The sequence below is a fragment of the Balaenoptera borealis genome (genome assembly GCF_965194805.1).
Source record: "Balaenoptera borealis genome assembly, chromosome: 3".
Taxonomy (NCBI): domain Eukaryota; kingdom Metazoa; phylum Chordata; class Mammalia; order Artiodactyla; family Balaenopteridae; genus Balaenoptera; species Balaenoptera borealis.
In genome coordinates, this window is record NC_138866.1 from 91,059,031 (window position 1) to 91,084,190 (window position 25,160).

The window sequence follows — 25,160 nt, forward strand, 5'->3', positions numbered from 1 at the left end:
AAGTCCTATATTTTTAATGAAAGCTAAAAATAAATCTTGAACCACAGATATGCTGATATAAGCATCATTTGTACCCCAGAGACCACATGAGGACTAGAGATTTTAAACTCTGTGCCATTTATCAGAATGGACCCCTAGACATGCTTCATATGAAGACTAATACAGTGAGCATGAAAGCATTCTAGCTACATGCTTCTTTTTAATAATTTGGCTAGAATCTGTCATTTTTGAACTAATAGTAATTTATTGGTGATGTCTGTATATCTCTATTTGAAACTTTGCATAACTGAACAGTTTAAAGTGATCATGCATATACTGGGAACTTTCTTGAAAAACGTTGATATAATTAAGAAAAGGACCTGTACCTGTACCACACTGCCAATCTGCAAATATTTTAACGTTTGTTTTAAGTCACGATGGCTTGCCAAACTGGCTTTTGAAATTAAAGTCTATTATTTGTAAAGAAATGATGCAGTTACCTAATTCAAGCCCACCAGGGTCTCCATTATGTTTTAAATTATGTTAGATGCCATAATCTGTTTTATTACTATAGGTAACTACAGGAAAACTTTATTGTTCCATGTACTAAGTATCACTGCTAATTAGGGCTAAAGCAACTTAATTGAACAAAAGCACATTAATTTAAGAAACTAGAAGACTGATGAGACTTGATGAAATATATGAATTGTAGGATGTGTTGGGTTTTTTTTTTTTTTCCACATCTTTACTGGAGTATAATTGCTTTACAATAGGATGTGTTTCTTTAAAAAGTCATTTCACTTATAAAACCTTAAATGAAAGGGTTGGCAATGGAGGCTATTGGGAAAGGTCTGCTTTAATAAAGGGATATGTTTGGTAGTTAGCACGTTAACTACTTTGATATAAAAATGTTATTTTAACCTCATAAAATGTTGATATTTATAGTGTTATTTATGGTGGTAATTTATCTCATGTGCCTTTTTTTCACAGGTGAAGGGAAAAAAACCTCACCTTAGATCCAATCTAAAGTAGGACAAATTTCAAAGAAGTGCAGGCTAAGTTAATGAAAAAATACTATACAAAATGCTTTATAATGCAATTAAAATATTAATAGTTTTAAAACTTATGTTAATCTATAATTATGGTAGCAATCTCTTAACCACTTACGGTTTTATTGTTCAATTTGAGAAAACATACCTGTACAGCCAGTTTTTCCTTTCTTGCCTGAATATCCCATATCACAGTGGCAGATAAATGAGCCTTTAGTGTTTTCACAGGTTCCACTTAGGCAGATATTTGGATTCAGATCACATTCATTGACATCTGTAAAACACAGATATTATTAATACATATAACCATTTGTTTGATATCACTGAAAATTTTCCCCTGAGATAAAGCAACTATGACAGACAAACAGAAAAGATGAAATGTTTTCACTCAAAAAAAAAGTATATTTATGTAGCCCAATTCACACTTGCTTTCTACGTTGAAGGCTAACCCTGAAGACCTGCTTTTTATCTGGGCCACAAGCAGGAGGTCAAGTAATCAAATAAACTGACTGACTCGAGGTTGGGGATAGAGCCTGTTTATGTGACAGTCTAGAAAACTTTTTAAAACAGCCTATTCCGTTGCAAGATGAAAATTTTAATTCAGACTGCATGATACCAACATTTTAGTTCCATATCTTGAAAGAAAAGATAGATAAACTAGTAGTCTTAGTGCAGATAGTTACAAACTTCACTTCTTTCCCAAATTAAAAATTATCTTTTTTTATGACATTCACTTTAATTTCTAGGACTTCACAAATATTCGGTAAGCGTTTTTTGAAAGACACAAATGTGATGTGATTTTTAAAATTTCAATTCTAGACTCTTGCTTCTGGCCAAGATGGAGTAATAGGAACCAAATTTACCTTCTCACCTAAAATAACAACAACAAGAAAGGACAATATAGGCAACAAAAACAATGATCCCTGAGAGAAAAAACAAACTAGGTGGGTTCTACAAATGCCCCCAGATTACTGTGTAGGGAGAGTTTTAAGGCAATGGCATAGGGAGGGGGATGACAGATGGAACCAGGAAATGTCCGTGAGTTGAAGAGGTGAGGGGGAAGGCCAAGGTAGCTAGAGTTCATAGGGCAGAGTAAAGGACAGAAAAGAGATGTACAGAGAGAGAGAAGGAGAGGGAACTCCAGAGATCTGCAGAGGGTCCCAGTCAAGCACCCAGATGAGTAGTGATCAGTACATTCATGTAAGGAAACTCTCGAATCTGGAGGAAGCACCATCCAAAAGAATTAGAGGGAACAATCATCAGAGTTCCCAGAAGGTGTAGAATTGTGCCTTCTCCTACCAGCCAGACTGGAAAACCTTGTAATTCACAGGGAAGTGAGTAGAGTATCCAGAAGGATCTTGCCTCAGCAATAGAGAAAATTAGCCCTACCCTAACTGCTGCTTCAAAGCTTCAAAGCAAGACTTTGAGAGAACCGATCTGTTTCCAAATAACTTAACTATGTTCCAAAATAAAGCTTAGGAATACAAAAATATTCAGAACCTAGTAAGGCAAAATTTATAATGTCTGGCATCCAAGCAAAAATTACCAGGCATTCAATGATGGAGGAAAATATGGCCCATAATGAAGAGGAAAGTCAATTTATTGAAATGATCCAGAATTGACACAGGTGATAGAATTAGTAGACAAGGACATTAAAACAGTTATTATAACTGTATTCCTGTATTTAAAAAGCTAGAGAAATGATTGGACATATTAAGCAGAGACACAGAAGATATAAAGAAAAAGACCCAAATCAAACTTTTAGAGGTGAAAACTGCAATGTCTGAGATTAAAAATATACTAAATGGGATTAAAGGCAGATTAGATATTACATTAAAAAGTCTGACAGATTTGAAGACAGCAATAGAAACTCTCCAAAACAATCCATTCTAGAATTTATTGCATTCTTGTCAGAAATAAATTTTGCTTGCCTTAAGCAAACAATTTAAAAGCCTAAACTCTAGTCACAGCAAAAGGAGGGTTAAGTGGACAGAAATAATGCATAGACATAAACGAAATGTCTTTTGGTCACTGGAGTTGACCAATGGTTAGCTCAGTCCATACAACATAACTGACAAGAGCATCATATCACAGTCACAAGAAAGTTGCTTTTTGGAATGCTAGCTTTGGATTATTATTAGTACTATGCTCCTAAATATTCTTACTCTTCCCTTAGGATCTATTCACTACCCAAACAAATCTTTATGTAATTTAACAGTGTTTGTGAATAACTAGCAAATTGGAAAATTCTGTCTTCTTTGCTTACCTACACAAGTCTTCATGTCTTCAGATGCCATGAATCCATCATAACACAAGCACCTGTACTCTCCAGGTATGTTTGTACACTGACCACCATCACAGATATTGGGGTTATCTTCACACTCATCAATGTCTGCAGAGAATAAAACCAACAATGGCATGTTGTTGATAGGGTTCCATTAATCACTGATGAAAAAGTTAAGTGACCCAAGTCAAGTAAACTCAGCCTGCTCGCATAAGATTGTTAGCTCTGAAATCCAAATGACACTTTACATAAATTATCCCATCAGGTTATCTTGGGTAAAAAAGGAGAGAACCATTTTCAAGATTTATAACCTACAGTTCAGGATGGAGGTCCACATGCACTTAAAAGACCATCATTTAAAAAAAAAAAAATGCACATCAGCACTTGGTACATACTAAGTGTTCAATAAATTAGCTACTACTAGTACTACATGTGTAATAAAATTTTAATAAAATGTAATAAACATTTAGGTAAAGTCCAAACTCAGGAAAAAAAAAAAAGACCACCATTTAATTGGCACTTTTATCTCTGATACAAATTTATCATTCAAAAATGATTATGAATCTTATTTTTCTAATTGTCAAATTTAAATGCCTAATGTCCATTGTTTGCTGTTTTACAGATATTTTAAGGTAAAATATGCTTGAAATAAGCATATCTGCTTAGATTTTCAAAATTTAATTTTTATAGCTAAATTTATATCTAGGGCTTTTAACGGAGATTTTACTAGGTCCAATAAAATAACTTTGGTTCCTAAACCTAAGTTTGCTTCTTAACCTGAGCCAAAATTAAAATCTACATTACCCACTTCATTTCCCATCTCCGGCTGATTACATGGCTCTTCTAGCCCATGTGATACAACAGGCAGTGTAAATTACACCAGCAGTTCTCAAATTTTAGCACAAATCCAAAATCACTTGGAAGGCTTGTGAAAACAGACTACTGAGATGCCCCCGTAGGAGTTTCTGATTCAGTAGGTCTGGGGTGGGGCCTGAGATTTTGCATTTCTAACACTTTCTCAGGTGGTACTGAGGCTGCCTGTCCAAGGAACACACCCTGAGTAGCACTGAAATAGGCCATGAGATCAGATTCTTCAAAACTCTGATCAATGAAGAAAATGTATTTTATATTCCACTTATTGAGCATGCGCCAGGTACTATGCTGAGTGCTGTACACACTCTTCCACACAGGCAATCTGAACCCCATTTTATAGATGAGGGATCAGATGCCAAGGATCTTCATCAAGGACGCACAGCCAAAAAAGTGACAAAACAAAGATTTGAATTCAGGACTGTCTGACTCCAAAGCCCAGGCCCTGAACCACTCTACATAGGGACCTGTTAGTGAAAAAGTTCCCAGGAAGCTAAAACTGACTTACCAGTGCAGGACCTCTGGTCAGGCATTAGTGCGAATCCTGGCTGACAGCTACATTCATAGCTACCTTCAGAGTTTGTGCAGAAGGTCTCACAGCCACCGTTCATTATGCTGCATTCATCGATGTCTAAGAAAAAGGAAAATAATATCACCTTCCTCTGTGTTTGTGATGATGGCACATGTCTGAAGTTTCCAGGTATGTATGGGTCAAATAAAACAAAACAAAATACAAAATTATAAAAGCATCCCAGGGCAACTGCAAGTCACTGCATTGTTTGGTTCCTTCAACAAATATTAACTACACACCTACTATGTGCTACAGATGAGAATCTAACAGTGAATGAGATGGACATTCTCCCTGCCTTCATAATATTTGCACTGCAGTTGGGGAGTTAGATGAACACAACATATGGTGTGCCACACACAATGCAGGAGAAGTGCTGGGCGCTAGAACATATCTCAGTGACAACAGTGGGCACGTGGGTGAAATTCTCTGGGTCACAGATTCCGTTGCAAACTTGACATTCAGTTTGGCTGAGGTTCCAATCCTTTTCAAGGACCTGAGCTGGAGTTCTAAGTTGTCCTGGGCCATGCTTCAGAAGAATTTGGGCTGATTTATGATTTTGGGTAGAAACCATGTGAGACTTGGCAGTTCCACATGGGGTATACCTCAAATCAGGCAAAAACTGGCTGTTTCTACAAAGTTTCACTTTGACTCTGGGCACAATAAAGCCATGGGGCTTTCTGTGCCGCTCTTCCCAGCACAACTAAACCTCCTAAGGGCCAGCCGCAAAGCAAAACGCTTGTCCCACAAAACCTCATTTTTAAGGACTGCCAGACTTGGCCTCTATTGCATTGTAAGCTATAAACATGCTATGGTCTTCTTCCCAATAATTATTCTTTGGAATCTTTGAGCTGCTCCAAACCACCTAAGGGTGGAGATCACACCCTAAGCTTTCTGTCTTCCTCCCGGCACTCACCAGGCTGCGTTTATTTCAGGCGGTACTGAGTAATCACTGGCTGATGTGCCTGGGTGTGCATAGGCAGAAACAAAGCGTGTGCTACCGTTCACTAGTCAAAGCAGCATGGGTCAAATTATACTTGCTAGAGCTAAAACACTGTACAGCCTTCACTGAATTGGTTCTTTAAACAGATGGGGGAGGTGAGATCTAAAGATCGTGAGCCACCATGAGAAGACTTTTCCTTCCAGGAAAACAGGAAAGATTAAGCAAAAGTAACTAGCGATGGAAACAGAACTCAGAGAACATTGCTTGAGTGCTTTCGAAAGAGAGTAAAGAAAATAAATAACATACCATACAGAACTTACCAACACAAAACAGCCTGTCGGGGGTGGAGTGGTAGCCGGGGTTGCAGGCACACTGGTACTTCCCTACGAGGTTCACGCAGCGGCCGTGGGGGCAGAGGTGCGCACTCAGTTCACACTCGTTGATGTCTGTAAAGAAGATGAGAATACCAAGCACCCAGCGGTAAGCCTCTGACTCTGGCAGGGGTGTTGGCCGAACGACTGCCAGCAGGTAAGTGGTCTTCCTCCTTACCTATACATGCTGAGATGTTGGGGGAGAGCTGATGGCCAGGAGGACATTCACAGCGGTAACTCCCCTCAGTGTTTAGGCACACGCCTCCTCGGCACAGCAGAGGATCTCTCTGACACTCGTCAATATCTGCAAAGTGGAAATGACCCCTGTTGAAGCTGTGGGTGGTGGTCCTGCCAGGTCCCCACGACCAGGCCAGTGCACTCATTGCCCAGTTGCTGGGAGTTCTGGCTGCTAAAGGCTCACAGGTTTCCTTCTTGGAAAACCGCTATCCACCTCACTCAGAAATGCCTGGGAGGTGAGAAATTACACCCCGCTCTCATGCTGGGGACTGCCCATGGCCAATAACTGCTTGAACTGACATGGGAGTATAAAATCTCAGCCTCCTGGCCTCGAGGTGGGACAGCTCTCGGGTACTATTCACACTCCAAGGCCCCTGTGGGATCAGGTTAAAGCTAAAATCCAGTCGAACAATTTGCTTCTCTTCTTCCCCTGCCCTAAGCTGCTTCCCTCACTTCTTTACAGGTTCCTCCTAAGAGCACTCCCTCAAAAAATACCCCCATCTCAGTCCTGTTGCTAGGGAACCTGATCTAATGAAACTATCTTAATCAATCTCCTTTTCTAAAAATGATGAACCAAAACCCTAGAATGTGACCCCTAATATAGCTTACGTTTGAATTGTTCTCTCTTCCCTGGGGTGTCTATTCCAGGTGTTAAACTCACTTCTCAGGGACCCATACCTGGTGTCTGAGGCCACCCACTGCCCCAGAGCATGAATTCCCTCATTCCTTCCACATGTCAGTCTCCCTCTGCCACAGTCCAATGCCTGACTCACTGGTCAGGAGACCAGCGCACTGGGGGAGCAGGAAGAACCGACACAGGCGATGAGTCACCAAAGCTTCTTGGAATGTTTCTTCCCTGGGCTGATCAAATGGTCACGCACTCACCCATGCAGTTCTTCATCATCATGAATCCACTTTCATAGCCTTCATCGCACTTGCACTCGAAGTCCCCGGGGGTGTTCACGCACTGGCCTCGGCCACAGAGGTCGGGAGATATGCGGCATTCATCGATGTCTGCACAAAAGCAGCAAGTGGCAGCAGATGAGCCTCAGGATAGCTTTACTTCTTGTGGCAATATGTTTAAGACCAAGAGTTCCAAAGGGTATCCCTCCAGGGTGAGCCCCTTTACTGACCTGTGCAGTTCCTTTCTTCAGAATCCAGAGCAAAGCCACTGTCACACCTGCACTTGAAGCTGCCGATGGTGTTTCTGCACTTGCCGTGGGTGCAGAGGTTGGGAATCATCTTGCACTCATTGATGTCTTCAAGGAAAATCAAATGTGGGAAAAGTCCGTAAGTGACCGATTAGGAGATCTCAACACCCCATTTTAAACCCAGGAAGTTAGAGGGTCTTGGTCATACTCATTTTAAAAAATGTGTGATGATCCATGAGAAATCGGACTTTGTAAACAGATCTAGATTTTTAAACGTCTACATTTTGGAAAGTATTATTGAAGAAGTAAAGAGTGCGTTTATTTGGACTTCTAAAAGCCCAGCACACACCAAACGCTGAACTATTTGCTGAATGAACGAATAAGAATTTCTAAACCACTAGTGTCTATATGTAAGGCATGTGGAAGATTTTCAAATATATTGTCCTACAGGAAGCAATTGAGTGTGTAGTGGAATGAGATATTCACTTATGCTTTCTGATGCTTTTTTTTAATACTTAAAAATAAGAATTTCAAAGGAGATGCCATTTATAATTTTAATTCTTTACAAGTGATGTATACTATTTAAAACATGTTCTCAAATAATGTGTACTAATTTAAAATATTTTCTCAATTAATATGAAGTTTGCATTAATAAATGTGTACAAGAGTTTCTTGGAGACTGCATAGGTAACATGTAATTTGAGTAATCTGAGTTTCCCCTTTTAGGGGCCTTTCTAAAGCAAGACCTAGAGCTCAAGAAATACAAGTTCATTTCTACCTAATGTCATGAGATACAGAACTGGCAGATTAAATCTCAAGAACATCTAGTCCTTCTGCGGTAATGGATTGCCACAGCTTTTGTAAGCAAATCATCCAAGTTCCTTTGAATTTACTTAAGAGACATTTCAGAGGGCCGTCTAGAAACTGTCTCTCTAGACAGTACAATTTTAACCCCAGGACTTCTTGAACCAAATGCTCAGTAGAAAAAAAGTCTACACTTTTTAATATAAGGATAATTAAGTGATATTTATATACTCATTTCCCATTTTTAGAAATTCATTTAGTTATGAAGTATAATAAGTAGGTCCAGACACAATGGGCAACTGACACAAAACTCTATACTGAGAACATAAGCTGGGCCTCCCTGAAAAATCGGAATTCTGAGAAACCAATTATGATTTTTCCGTATGCTGAAGTAAACAAGGTCTGTATCATTGTGCATAAGAAGTTAACTCAATTTTGGAATTAGATTAAATCTGTAACTTCCTTTTTTTTTTTTACATGGGTTTTATATTATAGCATAAGAAAATAAAATTTGAAATATAAGTCACTGGAGTGTTTGCCATAGGAATGAATTTTGCTGTATTTGGACAAAGAGGACCTGTCACTGGGTTTCTCACACCGTTATCTATAGTCAGGTGGACCAAAGTGACTTGGATGCTTCAGATCAGCAGATAAAGGTTACCTCTAGGGCTTTAGTAGATGGCATAAACATCTCCCAAGAAGATTTTTCTTTCGTTTCTGCTTAGCTTTAGGATAGTATTAAAATCTATTTAACGCTTAACAGTGACTACATGGGAGAGGCAAGTGACTCAGGAAGTCCTGAGATGTAGAAAAAGAAAATCCATGACAGAGTGGACATTTTGCCGTATAAAATTCAGAAATCAGAGAAGGCACACCGAAATGATCCAGGGATGACCGCGTGGATGACATTCATTGTAATTCTGTCGGTAGAACTCTGTGCTCCTGAAAATGCATCCTGTTGACCTAAAAGAAGAGTGAAATCAACCACTGAAACCACCGTACCTTTGAAGAAAGGCTTTCCATTTGTGATTTCTTTTGTGGCGAATCCGGGTCCTCTGGGACAGAGCTCTTCATACTCAGGTGTGTTCCTCAGGGGACACTCCTCACACTCCTCGGTCCCCCAGGCTGCCCCGACAGAGCAGCAGCAGGCGTCCATGCGGTGGCGGCCAACCACGGGCAAGGTGCACTCCTCATCCTCGTACCCCAGGAAGCAGGTCTCCAGGCGGATATCTGCCAGAGGGGACGAACGGAGGGAAGCTGAGGAGAGCTACTCTATTTTCACTGCCCCAAACTGCCAACGTTGTGTTAGGCCAAGTACAGGACTCATAACAATTTACTACAAACTTTTTGACTGAAATTAATTTTTTTTCCTCAAAGGAACCTAGGCTTGGTGGTGGGTTTTCCTTCTTAAGAAAGACTATTAGCTGGCAGCTCTTATTTATGTGCACCTCTTCTTGCGGCAAGTATCCTTTGAACTCTAGGTATTTTCTGATAATTCTACATAAGGAGCAGTATTCGAAGAAATCCTGCAACGCTCTTTTGGGAGATGTTTTCTCCCTGTACAGACCATGCCTATTCCCAGTGCATGCACTCCGTGATGTCTTGACATCTCCTCTCTAGCTGAAAGCCAACTGCAGTCTTTATTGTTGGAGAACATCTCAGCTAGCACCAGCACCTTTTTCTCAGATCCACTTCATTTTTGGAGAGGTGGAATAGTAAACTCTGAAATGAGGACTGCCCTCCTTGTGATTAAAGAGGAAAAACAGCAAAGAAAAGCCATCCACTCCCCTTCTCAAGTATTTCTTTCACCTCAACATGTGCTTTTGTGCACATTCTTCTGGATACTTGTGGGAGTGTGAGCTTCCTTTAATGTTAGAAAGCTACTGAAGCCTTCTGAGCAACTTCACATCCAGGTTGCCTCTTTTAATTAAGATGGTTAATTTCAAAATGAATCCTAAACTAAACCCTGAAGCATGTTTCAACTGAAGAACCTGGAAAAGCGTTCTCATTACATGCTGATACCTCCTAAACAAAGAAGCTAAGACTCAGGATGGGATGAACTGACATCCACAGTTATGAAAAGACTCTAGCCGCTGAATTCCAGCTTTTCTATTCTGTGTTGCTTACATTATAAACCATAAAGTTTTATATTTAAAGGCTGATTAATCCTAATTCATAAAGGATGCAGATCCCTTAACTGCATGCCGCTCTTGCAACCACCTACAGTGGTCCTTCACTAAAGATGCTCTTCAGAGTGGTTTCAGATACACAATACGGCTGAGCATCACTTGCAGAGTCACGGACTCTGAAACCAGTGATCCAAAGGACGTATTCCTGGCAGTCAGAAGCCATAGTGGTAACACCAGAATAAGCCTCAGACGCCACAAGCGTGACTGTGGGACCTCAAATCTACTGCCACTATGAGTCCACAGGGCAGCTTTCTAAGAATTCAGGGTTTGGTGTCCAGTCTCTTCCACGTCATTGTCGCTTGGGTTCTAGCAGTTGTCATGGAGAATCTCATCATGGCTGATATTGACAACAGCCTTCGTTCCCTCAGGTTCACTCCTCAGGCTGTTACACTCTTCACTCCTGATACCCACAAGAGTTTCCTGCAAAGACCTGTCCTTCTGGCTTACAGCAGCCCTGCGTAGAAGGCTAAGGCTACAGTTTCCAATTAAGCAAAAGTGTTCTCCTTACCAGTCACCTAGGATTCTCTGTCCATGGCCCACGGAGGGCAGATTTAAGAGCTCTAGAATAATAACTGTGATGGGTAACAATAAAGAACTAAAGTTCCTCTGCACTGACAAGTTCTCTACTCTTTTTATAAAGAATTAATAAAGAGCTGAGTCACGAAGGCTATTTGTCAAGGAAACCACAATGCATCCTAATAGAAGTGCTGAATTTGGGATGTGTGTGTGTCTGTACTTGGAACCAAATATTCAGCTCTATCTTGTTAACTGAGTTTTTAATAATCGTTAAGAAATATTCATTAGAAAAGTAACGAACAGTATTTACCTAGGCAAATCCTCCCTGTGGCATCCAAAGTCATCCCACTGGGACACTGACACTTAAATGATCCCTTAGAGTTAACACATAAGCCATTTTTGCATACTCCCGGGAACACTTCACATTCATCTATATCTATGAGGGAAAAAAAAGCATGAAGTTAATATATCTGTATAACATCATTCTACTTCATTCCATTCATGGAGTCATATTATTACCACAACTGAAAAGATCATTTTAAACCTGATAAGTTTACAAAACTAGTTTGCCTCCAAATAATTCATGTAGAATTTCTGGGATGTTTGAAAAGCAACCAGACTGAGCCCACCTATTACCAAAGATATAACAGTTTCTCCATCAGTCTCAGGGAGTAATTTTTGAGTTGTAAAGACACGGAGCTGGTGGGAGTTCTTGGGGACAGGTCTGGGTACTATAGACATCTCAGATAAGGCTCCCAGGGGCCATACAATTAGCTTTATGAGACCAGAGGGCTGCAAGTGAGTAGAGAAAGAGAAGCCTGGTCTTTCAAACTAGCAAAGAAGAAGTAGCTTGAAGATGAGCATAGAAAAAAAATCCATCATCGAGGAATATGTGGGGCCAGTCAAAAGAGTCTCCTTTGAGAAGTGCTGAGACATCCCAAGAAAGTGCGTATCTAGTTCTAACTCAGCAATGGTCCCAGGCTGTTCTGTAAAAGCCTTGGTGGTCCCAGCTTGAGTTGGGGAGCGTGGAAGATGCTCATGTTCATTCATTCATCATTCATTGCATCTGTCTCAAATATACTAGTCCTTCCCAGTTTGCTTAATGGAGAGCATTATGTTCTCTGCACATTTTTTTAGAAAAATATTCACCATCAAGTTAACCCAAAGAAAGGCACTTACTTGCCAATGCCAAAAAAGGGGAGCGTTAGTCAAGAAACTCACACACACTGTGTCTCTATTTAGAAGAAATAACTTTCCAAGCCAGGGATGCTGAAAAAAATATTCTAAATCTTTCCTCATAAGAGAAATAAATTGGGAGGGGGAAATTTACCTTTTTTGGGTTGTTTTGTTTTGTTTTGTTCTGGCCACTTGTGTACCAAAATGTGCTGCTGAGGTCAGATAAGTTATTAACAGTGGGTCTGGACCAGAGAGAGGCCAAAGGATTCAGTCATCATTTGGAAAGCAAGACCTTGGGTGGGGGATGTAGTGTTCCTCTTTATTTTAGCTGAGAAAAAAAGTTCATTTCATTCCACATATGGGACTAATTGCTGTTTTAAAAATTTTTCAGCTGCTGTGTCATGTCAGGTTGTGTTAGTCACCCTGACCTATGTCTATCTGGGACTCCATGAGAAAAAAATCACAGGAAACTGGAGAGAATCCATGTAGACTTTCAAAAACGAGGCACTAGAGTGTGTCCTTCTCATCATCTGTGACCATGAAACAAACAAACAACAACACAACAACAAAAAACCAGGACAAACCAAGAAAAATGCAAATTTTATAGCCTCATCAAAAACTTCCTTTTCTGTCTTCCTCATAGATAGCAGTTTGAAATTGTAGTCACTCAAAACTATGGTCAGCCTAAAGCATTTTCAGCCACCCTGCCCTTTGGCCACAGGGATCTGACGCTGGCAATAGCATATATGCTTGTGAAACTCACGTCTGTTACGTTCGGCAGTTCTCATTATTTTTTTCCCCCTGCTACACATTTCTCACTGGGAAGTTATATGACAGCTTTATCCAGTCCAAGTTAACACAAGCATTCTTCATGCACACAGAAATTTATGATTTATAAATAATCATAAATACCTTCACACTGTGTTCCTTTAATTCTTGAATAGCCTTTACCACATATGGGATCTGTACCAAAAAACAAACAAAAAGCAAAAAACAAATTTGAGATAACAATGTCCAGACTTTGTATGACATGGTATAAGAAACACGAAAGAGGACCTTTAACATGAAACCGATTTTATTGCTATGAATAAGTCTGAGACGACAAAGTGTCTCTGAGATTGCATAGGTGAAGGAGAAGAATGAAATGTCTCCTTGAATAAAGCTCAATTCATCTGAGATATCCTAAAAGACCCAAAGGTACCCTAAAGATCAAACTAAGGTGATGACTAAGAAGGAAATTGACTCAATTTCTCTCTTGCTATTAGCCCTAAAATATGAATCACACTATAGGATTACTGTAACATGAATGTGGAAAACAAAGTCTAGAACTGGAAGATCTCATGCCCTGCAGCATTCACACTATATAAATGCACACATTTATATATCTAAACATTGAATCAGCAAGGCTCTCAAACCTCAGCTTTGCAACAACTTTAGTTTAGTGATGAACACTGGTGGCTTTACATCAATCATTTTGTGGGGAAGAAAATCTGCGCCTGTAAAAAGTTCAGGACCCCTAATCATGAGGTTCCTGAGAGAGCCAATAGGAATTGCTGATCTAGGAAAGCAACTCCAGATAACTACATTACAGTGTGGTGATGGAAAACAATCAATTAACCAAATCCCATAAAACTATTGTCCTTGACACTTCTCTTAGTTTCCTATTCAACCACATGTTTCATTGAGGTCATCAGAATGAAATCTTCTAAAATTCCCGTGTGAACCTAAATGAACAAAGTTCTCGGCTTCCCCTTTCCGAGCAAAGTGCCCAGTGGGCACAGGAGCTGCAGCACCTGCTTCTCTTACCAACTTGGCATGGGGTGCACGGACTCCCCCAGGCAGCACCAAGGGACGAACAACACTGGGACTTCAACGTGGCTCCATTGATGTTGATCTCACATCTCCCATCAATGACCGTCTGCCAACAAGTGCCCTTGATGGTTTCTGCAGGGGCAAGGGGGTGACGATATTTAATAGACAACAGAATCTATATCAAAAATTCAAACATGTGCATTGGAATTACAGCAAGAATAGCATCATGAAACAAGGAATAATGATCATTTAAAACTTTGTTCTTCCATACTGAAACCCTTTTGCAATAAAAGCACACATTAAATACAGCAGCCCTGATAAACATAGGAAAATCATTCTCCGAAAGACAAATACCTATGCAGATGGTTTTTGTTGGATCCAAAGTACTTTCGGAAGAACATTCACAAATAAAAGAGCCTGGGCTGTTCTTGCAGACTCCATTAATGCAAGGACTTGATTCACATTCATCGATGTCTGAAACAAAAACAGGTCTACGTTACTGCTAAAAACTAGTCTTGGGCACAAATGAATATTTAAACTTTGGTCTCAATTGCTACCACATATTCTTCATTAGATAGTAAAGCTGACCTAGATAGATTTTTTTTTTTTCTAGGCCAGATGGAATGCCAAAAATAATAACTGAGCACATCTCTATGTTCAGCACATGGCTGAATCTTTTTATTCAGAAAATCTGGAGCAAATGTAAGTGTGATTTCTGAATTACTAACTCAAATAGCACATATCTAATATTTTCTTCATCTATTAAATGATGGCAAATAAAATGCCAATTGCAGGCAAACACAAAGTGAATACTTTTAAATGGCATTTGAATGCAAAATAAATGGCAAATAAAATACCAATTGCAGGTAAGTACCATCAGTAGCTTACAAAGTGCATAGGAGTGTCATTTAGGATCACAGAATCTCAACGAAGTGACACAACTGTCTAAAATAGAAGTGACTCTAATTTACCTTCGTGGTTTTCCAGTGGCATTCCAGAAGGCAGTAAAGTACATGGTATAAGAACAAAAATACATCTTACCTTCACAGGTTTTTAGGTCAGGTTTGTATATAAATCCCTTGGGGCAGGTACAGACAAAACTTCCAGGAGTATTTCTACATTGTCCATTGTCACAGAGTAGACTATTCAATACACATTCATTAATATCTGGAAAACCAAAAAACATAAACTTTTAAAAGATCCCATCCTTTGCATGCAATTTCTTTGCATTTTTAGGCTAAGTTTTTAAGGTCATAATGATATGATTAATTCAAGGAAAGAGGCAAAACTCCTCTACCATTGATCTTTGCTGAAATTACCTATTTTAGGAAAATAGGGGCTTGAGCTGATTATCTATACTAGGTATCTACAAAGTCTAAAGTCACCAGACACTATTTAATTCTCTTCTTTCTTTAGCAGGAAGAAAACCTGGATTTCTGGAACCTGATTTGCTGGAAATCATTAATATTTATATAATTGGATTTCTGGAACCTGATTTGCTGGAAATCATTAATATTTATATAATTGTTTCACTGTGCCAGAATTAAAAGGACTAATCCTATTGTCTTAAGGAACTAAATAAATATTTAGAGAGTATGGTCCATCTTTGGTAAGTATTAGTTCCAGGATGGGTGTCTCTTCTTTAGAATAATTTAAGTGGTCTCCAGTTATGTTTATAAAGTATGAAGCAATCTGTAGAGTTTATAATTGTCATGAGGAATTTAGACTCGAGATTCAGAGAGCTGAGGAAAATTCCTTGCTTTCAGCTGAATAATAGGCAAGTCTGATGCAAAACCAAACTTTTGACATGTATTACTTAGATAATTTAGGAAATGTAGAACTTAAAACAGTTTGTTATACCTCTTTGAGCTAAAGTACATCACTCAGCCCACAAAATAGGCTACATATTCACAAGAGACGTTTTATACATTGAGAGATTCTGCTTAGATTACCATTTGACAACCTAGTAGCCCTTACATAAAGGATACACAAATTCAGCACTGGAGAGCTGCATGGGTTCACAGCAGTAAATATACTTAAATCAGCAACTAACAGTTGTTCCTTGGTATCTGCAGGGGATTGGTTCCAGGACACCCCCTGCACCAGGTTACCAAAATCTGTGGATGCTCAAACCCCTTATATAAAATGGCATAGTACTGGTATATAACCTATGCACATCCTCCCATATACTTTAAATCATCTCTAGATTACTTACAATACCTAACCAATGTAAATGCTAAGTAAATAGTTGCTGGTGTATGGCAAGTTCAAGTTTTGCTTTTGGGAACTTTCTGGAATTTTTTTTCAATCTGAGGTTGGTTAGATACGTGAATGCAAAACTCGCAGATATGGAGGGCTGTGTTTATAAAGTTCTTAAAATATGGGAAAATCAAGTATAAAGTTATGTATTGTCTGAGCAAATAGCATGCTGAGAATTCTGTCAAAATCATATAAGGAATGCTAATACTTCCCAAAAAGGTCAATATTGCAATTCTTAAACGTTGATGATGTCAGAAGAATCTGGAACTTTAATTTGAGGAATTAAAGATTAAGATATAAAATAGCCAGTCCCTGGAACTCTGTGGGAAGTGGCTGAAGCGGATTTTTGATTCCTAGCTTCACACCTCTGAAAATAATCTGAATTATGAACATACTTCTGACCTGATGATAATGGGTCCAACTTTGGAGTAGACACTAAAGCACTGAAGGAAGAATCCCTTCTGCCTCCCAAACTCTCCCTTTTGCGTGATTTTTGGATGAAGCTAAAACATCTCTGTGCCTTTCTGGCCTGCCCAAATAAATAATGATTTTTCATGTCTGCCAATGTAGAGAGGCTCCTACAGAAAAATGAAATAGTAAAACTGTTTTTTGAGTTGAGTCTAGTTTGAAAGTACCATGTGTGCTCATATAACAACTGTACCCCCAAAAAAGGGGCCCTAAAATTAAGGGTGTGAGAGAGAAAGAAATCATTTCTCAAAATTCAACTGTAGACCATAAAGAAGGAAGGGCCAGGTTTAGGCCAGCAATAAAAGTTAGGGAGAGAAAAAGAAACCTGCAGTCGAAAGCAGAGGGTTTTGTGATAAGCCTGTGAACTCCCGTGACCTGCTTCTATCCTCCATTTTTTTAGGTACTTGCTTAGCCTGAAACTCAGGTGAAAGCTGATTTAAATGGGGGGGAGAGAAGATACTTTGATTTACTGTGAGTTCTTTTTATGTGAGTACAAATGCCACATAGTTTAGAAGGAAAGCAGGTGAAAATGCTCAAAGTAAGATTTCTGCTGTTTTGAAAATAACTGCTATATCTACTTTGCGCATAATGACAATTAGCAGCAGCCTAATAACAAAGGCATCTCGTAGGGGCAGCACTCGGCTTCAACCTGCGCAATTAGAGAACTGCACGCTGTATGAGAGGGACAGTTGCCATGTTCCATCCTTTACATAGTTAAACAAAAGATATAAATTGTCAGGATTCAGCTATGCTGACACCCAAAGTGTAGAGCATCCATTTGTCCAGTCCTTTCAACTACTCAAGAGCAGTTTCCCTCAAGCAACAAAAGAAAGAATGCATGATGCATGAAATGTCTTAGAAAACAGGTGAAACGTCTTACCAACACAATTTTTCCCAGATGAATCCACTTCATATCCTGAATTGCAAATACATTTGTAGGTCCCACGGAGATTTTCACAAATTCCATTTGGGCAAATATCAGGATCTAATGCACATTCATTTATATCTACACCACAAAAAAAGTTCAAAATCATTAACATTCTAAAGTAGACATCAAATGAACTATCAAAAAATAACATTACAATAACTGTAAAGACCTTAGGACCTCATGAAAATAAAGTTTCTCCTTGATGAGAATGTTGATCCCTTTTTCTCACTACAAGATATTCTGACTCAAGTCTTCCTTCCATCAGTCCCTGAGAGGAACTTGGCATCTGAGCTAGAACTACAAGATAACCAATCCTTAATCAAGAGGAGAACTCCTGGACTTCTTTTTGTCCAAACATCAAGGTGGAAAGGTTGATCAAATACAGAGCCCAGGTTCCTACAACTGGTCTCCCTGCCATCAGCCTGTCCTTCTTCAATCTACATTCTACACTGCCACCAGACTTAACGGCCTAAAAACAAGGTGACTGTGTCATTCTCATGGTTCAGACTTTCGTAGGTTCGACAGGATTCTCAAGATTAAATTAAAATATGAACTCTTTATTCACTTTAAATCTCTTACTCTGCCATAAACACATAATGCCCTCTTCACTCTGTGTGGGGAATGTCTGGAGCAAGCCTACACATTGGTCCGAAGCTTGCTCAACCACCACCTGCTCTGGAAAAGCCTCTGCTACTCTGTCCAGATGAGGCTGGGTCCTCCTCTTCCGTTTGCTCACGGCCTGAGGACAGCTCTAAGAGTCAAGGGTGATGCCGAGTGACAGTCAGTGAGTGGCTAGTCTCAAATCTTGTTGTCCGACTCTTCTATAAATCAAGGTTGACCTTTTTTTTCTTTTCCTTATCCAGGTCCCTATCACAACTTATTTATTCCGCACTAACTCCTTATTAATTATACATTTCCTTACTTCTCCTCTTTTCTCCTCCAAATATCCACCTCGCCCTTTCTTTATCCACACATAGTAATGAAATCAATCAAGAGAATGTACTGACAATCAATTCAGTCAGTCAATTTTTTCCCAGAACTCTCTTGAATCAACTCATTTAGTTTTTTATTAATAAAGGAATCCTTTCCTCTTTCTTGTCACCTAGTTTTACAGTTGTTCCAATTCTCCCCTTTAATTTCTTTTATGGCACCAGTATTTCTCTACTTCTAACTTCTACACTTAAACATTTCATTTTCTTCCAACTCAGTTAATTGCTATCACCACCTGCTACAAAACACAAGATGGCTCCCTACTGCCATCTGAGAATGACTGAGCACTTGACCATTAAGAAAGTGTTCAAAATGTGCATAGGTTCAATTGAGCTCGTAACCCTGGATTGTACTTGATAGTGGTAGATCCAAAGGAGGGCCAGCCTGCCCCTTCTCATGAACAAGCCACCACAGTCACTGTATCTCGTTCACATCAGTGACCCTGGGAGAGCACCCAACCCTTCAGTAATGAGTGCCATACCTACACCCAGCAATCCCAGGACCCGCTGTGCCATAGCTGTTCTGCCACTGGGGGCTTCTAAGTGTCCCAGGTAGATCACGCAGTGATGGCCAGAGAGGGGGGTCGGACCAGACTGGTGTAAAGGGACCAAGTGGAAACCCACAGGAAGGCCCAGTGCGGCCTCTGCACATGCTTAGTAAATTTCAAAACAAGTCCTAAGTCCTTACCACTGCCTGCTGACGTCATTCCTGGCCCACTGCTGCAGAGCGCCTGATATTCCGCTGCAATAAATTAACAGATAGTAAATGATTCCCTTGTTTGCAGAACAGGTCAATCCTGCCCTTGGCTTTGCACACATCATTTCCTCCAAAGTGAGTGGAACTGAAATAAAGTGGTAACGGAAAAGGAGGCATCTCCTAGGGGAGTCACACCAGGCTCCTATTTTAAAGGCTCCGCAATCACTGTGAAAAACGACTTATAAGGATATACGTGAGTTCCAGCAATTCCTTGTACAAGCACTTTCGGAAAAGGTGTTTTTCCTATGGCTTGATTTTTTTTCACCAGGGAACACTTTACACTTACAGTGAAATGTGCCTGTTAAAATGTGGTTTCTTAACTGTTAATAAAACTCTTTCCCACCATCTTGGAAATAAATTTTTTTCTTAGTTCGAGCTATTTTTTTCAGTACAATCAAGTTCTTAACATTTTCTCATTTCTCTCTGCAAATTCTCTAGTCTCCCCTCACAAGAATAACACGGTATCTACACTTGCATTTATGTGTATTTTTAAAGTTAATATTTATCAGGATGCCAGATTCATTCTATTACATAAATCCATAGGAAATGTATTGCATAATGTTAAAACTGGATCTTACTGAAGAAATGGAGGTATATAGAATATGTTCCCAAATTTGTGATGGAATCAGATTTCTATTTCTTAAAATTGATGCAATGCTTTATACACAATTCCAACAATATTTAGATAAACCTAAGAGTGAATGATGGAAATGGAGAACTAACAGGAACCACACTTAATCCAAGGAAAAGAAACTAAGTTTCCCTTAGTTGCCCATGGTTTCTGGCAACTACAGAATCTCATGGTCAAATGCAGATCATTTGTGCTTAGGTGGCAGGAGAAGTGAATATTAGGAATGGGGCTTTTTTACATAGGCCACCTGTACCTCGGTGCTGAAGCAAATAGTTCCTATACCTCCACATTCTAGAAAATTGCATTCCTGATGACAGGGGATGCAAAGGAGTTATACAGATTAAAAAATGAAGGTTGACTCCTTCAGAGCCTCTGTCTTCTATCAAACACAAATTTGAGAAAAGTGGTGAATTCCCTTAATTTTTAAATCATCTTAAAAGGAGCCAAAAAGGGAACAAATGGGAAGGTGGCTGCCATTGTGTTTGAAAGCCAGGGACTGGCAGCAGAAAGAAGTACATCCTCTTTATTCTCTCACATCAGCAATTAATTAAAGCACTTGTGAAATAGCATAAGTAATAAAACAGGAAAAACAAAATCATGCCAGTTTTGCTGAAAGCAGTTTTATATTTAGCGTTAAATTAGCTGATGCTTAGCCTACATGGAAGCAAATTATTGTCATTATTCTTTCCCATTTGGGCAGGATCTGGTACTAGACTCTGTAGTGAATTCAGATCCGCATGGGTTTGAATGCTGATGACAGTGCCTATTGCTGAGGGTCTTGAGAGCAAGCCCTTTCCCTCTTCTAGTTCCCTCTTACATAAAGTGTAGAAAATGATACCCAACTCACATGGTAGTGCTGTAGATTTACTGAGAGAACATGTAAAGTGCTCAGCACAACTCAAGCACTTAATAAATGGTAGGTGTTGCTGAGCTAACTCAGTGTTGTGCCATGGAGACAGTGGAATGAGGACAGAAGAGAAAATTCCTAATCATTACTCTTCTGTGGCTTTAACTGACCGATTTCTACAAGGAGTAAATGCTCAGCAGCCAGTGAGATGTATCTACACATATAGTTTATTTGACTTCCAGAGCACAAAGATGAGCTTTAGATGTTAAGTGGTTAGAATTTCTCATTAAATTGACTAAAGATATTCCTTCTGGATATTTCCAGTCCCCTTTAAAATCCCTCCTCTCTCCTGAAATAAGGGACATCCTACATTTCAATCCTTCATGATTTGGCATTTTCATCTATCAAAGAGGTGGAGAAACCAAACGGGATGGAACCATTTCCACATGTGGACCACTTTTGTGTAAATTGATTCAAATATAAAACAGAAGGTAGTGGAACTGAGCTTCAAATGTAACTCTCTTTAAGCTTTACCACTTAAAGAAATTTGGTTTCTTTGGGTCATCTTTTATATTTCATTTTCCTATGGAGCATAAGAATTCTTTGGAGATGTAATTGGTCCAGAGGAAAATGTAAAAACAAAAACCTATATGCACCAAGGATCCTGGATTCTAAGCTTTGGCTATTCTACTCATTCAAGACATGGACAAATCACCTATATCCTTGTACCAGTTTTTAGGATACCCATCTATCTTGTAAATTCAAAGTATGCGAGGAAAGTACTTTGAAAAATTAAAGTAACAAACTTTACTTTAAAAGGATGATATTAATAATATACAACTGTAAAGTTGCATGGAAGTATCTTTTTAGATAGAATTATATTTGTATACTATATAATCGAAGTATTATTGCAAACATGTATTTAATTGTTAGTAATCATATATAAAATGACGGGGTGAAACAGTCATCCGGAATAAAGCTTTCTTTCTTTAACTGGCATTCCCCCATTTTAAAGACTTTTAAAGTCTTCCACTTAACTTTCTCTAACTTCTCATAATACGTTTTAATTTCTGTCTGATTTCAAATATTATCATTTTCAAAATGGCAAATGTTTAAAAATTGTGAGTTCGTCTTTAATTGATAGTATCTAGGCCAGAAATGAACTAACTGAATCTTAGATGTAAACCAACCAATCAGAGCTACATGTTTTCAATATTAGGACTTATTCTATTTTAGGACATTAGAAGTCAGCTGCCAAGCTACCTTAAAATTACGTTCAAATGTTGACAGTCTGTTGGTTTCATTTCAATAAACTATTTTTGCCTTACAAACAGAAATAATTTACAACTGGAGAGGATCTTCTGGATTACCTAAGACAATTCATTTTGTAGATGAAAAAAACGAAGATCCCTTTTCCATATTATTCTACTTTATAATTGTTTACTAATGTAAGCCATCTCAAATCCTTTTGAAATTAGGTGAGAAAAATTCCTAAATAAACAAAAATCCACAAAAAACTGAACCTCCAATTAACTAATTTGTCTGCCTGTGGCTGGGGAGCAGGATTCTGACTCACTGACCAGTTTTCTTTTCGCTATGCCATGTCACTCCAATTGAGAAAAACACTTTTTCCCTAGAGTTGAATAAAATCATTTAGGAAAAGCACACCTAAACCAGCATGAAGGATTTGAACAAAATTCACACATGGCCTTTTGGAAAAAAAGCTGGAAACATTCAGGTAATCTGAAAATTATTTACTTTTACACTCTGTAGAATTCTGCTTTTATAATAGTTCCTACAAAATGTAAACACTGTGAAGCTACTTTAGAAAACAAGGCAAGTTGCACATACCCTAAGGAGCACGACTATTACTGAGGTGGAGGAGTTCAGATGGGAGGCATGAATGTGCTGCCTAATCCAAGTGATGGCTGGGCCTGTGAGGAACGTCTGAGCACAGGCTGAGCAGCCCCTGCCAAGACCCCAGCAAGGTACATGATGCACCTGGAGAGCAGATGCAATCTTTCCCCATGACTTCCAAAAATGCAAAGACTGCAGATGGTGGCGGAAGGCTGGGAGTACTAGGGCATCCCCATGACACCACATACATACCTGAATTCTGTGAAGGACACGGTTGGCAAGGTTCCCCAAAAGCATACTCGGTGCTGGCACAACAGCACTCAGATTTGGTAACAGCACCAAACAAGGGTTTGACACACTGGCCTCTCTTGTATCCACCGTAGCATGTGCTCCGCATGTGTGTGTCTACACAGGAAGAAGCATCTGTCATCATACTATCGTTTCAAACAGATGGGAACCCCCCAGGTCAAAGTTGAAGCTGGTTTTATTTAGCCATTGTCCCTGTTCTAACTCACAGAGAATGCCTCTGGTATTAGGTCCCAATGGAAAACAAAACGAAACAAATCATTCTGCATTCAGCTTCCAAGCACTGGAAACTAATTACTAGACTCTTTCAGTTCTCTAGGGACTATTATGGTTTACCCAACTGTGAGGTCCTTAAGGGCTAGGGTTATACCTCACTCATGTTTTTCTTCCCCAGGAGCGTACAGAGAAGGCACTTAATAAATGTTGAATGAATGATGGATGACCATTCAATCTCACCTTATGATAAATAAGATCTTCATTAGAAATACAGACCACCTCAAAATAAACATGCAATTATTGAATATCTGAATTAGATGTACTTTCAAAAAGGAGGATGTTTAATCTGTAAAAGGTTCATTTATACAAATCTGCAGATATTGGTCTAACTAAGCAGTATCATCTTTACCACCAGGAGGGGATTTCCAGCTATGTCCAATCCTCTCCCAATTCAAAGGGCCTACCGACTACCTTTCTTAAAAATAATTTGGAAAAACTTTGTATCTATTTATCAACAAATCTCAAACTTCTTATAAAGCCACATAAAACTATTATCATATAAGTTTCTTACTTATCCATATCCTCCTTTGCATTCTATACCTCCCTTGGGACATTTAATTCCCTAGATGAAAATAAAATGTTCACCTTGAGATAATGGGCATATACAGGTCAATTTCAAAGACCATTATCAACAAAGGAGGGTTGGAGAAAATTGAGGACAGCTAGGTGATTAGGAAAGACAAGGGAGAAGGAGAGGTGGGGATTCCCTTGGTTTTCATTTATCTCAGCCCACCTTTCTATCCCTTAAGCTAATATCCATGTCATACAAGAAAAGAACTGACCCTGTTGGTTTGTTGCCCCCACAAATATTAATTGTATCATATCTGCTACAGTCAAGTGCATTTATTATTGGCGGATTTTATTGACTGACAGAAGGTGGATCTCTATCGTACATCTAGTTATGGCTTCAACCTTACCAACACACACGCGTCCATCCAGACCCACGGCCAGTCCAGGAAAGCATTCACATCGGTAGGAGCCATCAGTGTTGACACAGCGCCCATTCATGCAGATCCCAGGTGTTTCACACTCGTTAATATCTGTGGTGGGGAAAAGCACTTATTAAAAATAAAGCGACTTCACACAACATTGTACAGAAATTATACTCCAATAAAGATGTTAAAAAAAAAAGAGAGAAAAAAATAAATAAATAAAGTGACTTTATCTAAAGCCATAACATATTTACAGTTCTAAGACTTGAAAATGGGGAAGATTTACAATAATATGCAGCGTCAACAATAAAAGCTCAGTGAGATGCATTTCATTTTCCTTTGAGAGAACAGGAACAAAAATTGAGAGAGATAAACTGTCTGAGTTTATTTCTTTTCCATAGAAAGCTATTTCAATAACATTCTCCTGAGATTTTTTTTTTTTTTTTTTTTAATCCAAAGTAAGAATCACAAAGGCAAAAACAGAATTGGAAGAAGAAGGAAAGTGACAGCTAAAAGACAAAGGGTCTTGTGTAATGTTTCACATGGCAGTTTTTCCAGGACTGTCAGAAATCTAGCTTGATAATAAACTACATCTTTGGCCTGGGCAGGAAGCTTCTCCTTTTGGCATCCAACACCCAGACTGGTGTCCATTCCAGTATCACTCACGCCTTAACTCTCTGGGAAAATTAGAATGGCATGAGGAGACAACAGAACTAAAGCCTGGATGGAACACTGTAAAAAAGGAACAGAAAATGAATATAGATGATTTTGATGACGATTCCTAGCCAACAACAGCACTGTAATCAATTGGAACCCAGCAAAGAAAAATCTCTCTTAAGCATTACGAATATTTTATAGTATCGTATGTGTATCCTTAGGGAGGTCTGGTAAAAGATTTTATTGGGCACATACTAATAATAGCAGATATTTTTCCCCCCGAACATGGTACCAAACATGTTCT

The 25,160-nt window shown here is 39.1% G+C and overlaps 1 protein-coding gene across 2 annotated transcripts in view; it reads right to left on the bottom strand.

Annotated features, from left to right (window-relative positions):
- The window catches only part of FBN1 (fibrillin 1), a 252,784-nt gene that overhangs the window by 82,231 nt on the left and 145,393 nt on the right, over nt 1-25,160 (bottom strand). For both annotated transcript variants that reach the window (XM_082387352.1, XM_082387351.1), the window contains exons 16-32: nt 24,185-24,307; nt 22,938-23,090; nt 19,282-19,335; nt 17,557-17,682; nt 14,991-15,116; nt 14,304-14,423; nt 13,944-14,081; nt 13,050-13,100; nt 11,272-11,397; nt 9,259-9,486; nt 7,435-7,560; nt 7,187-7,315; nt 6,243-6,368; nt 6,014-6,139; nt 4,691-4,813; nt 3,295-3,420; nt 1,177-1,302 (exon numbers count right to left, since the gene is read on the bottom strand). In XM_082387352.1, coding sequence (XP_082243478.1) covers nt 1,177-1,302; nt 3,295-3,420; nt 4,691-4,813; nt 6,014-6,139; nt 6,243-6,368; nt 7,187-7,315; nt 7,435-7,560; nt 9,259-9,486; nt 11,272-11,397; nt 13,050-13,100; nt 13,944-14,081; nt 14,304-14,423; nt 14,991-15,116; nt 17,557-17,682; nt 19,282-19,335; nt 22,938-23,090; nt 24,185-24,307 — 2,127 coding nt within the window. The remainder of the gene's footprint in view (nt 1-1,176; nt 1,303-3,294; nt 3,421-4,690; nt 4,814-6,013; nt 6,140-6,242; nt 6,369-7,186; nt 7,316-7,434; nt 7,561-9,258; nt 9,487-11,271; nt 11,398-13,049; nt 13,101-13,943; nt 14,082-14,303; nt 14,424-14,990; nt 15,117-17,556; nt 17,683-19,281; nt 19,336-22,937; nt 23,091-24,184; nt 24,308-25,160) is intronic.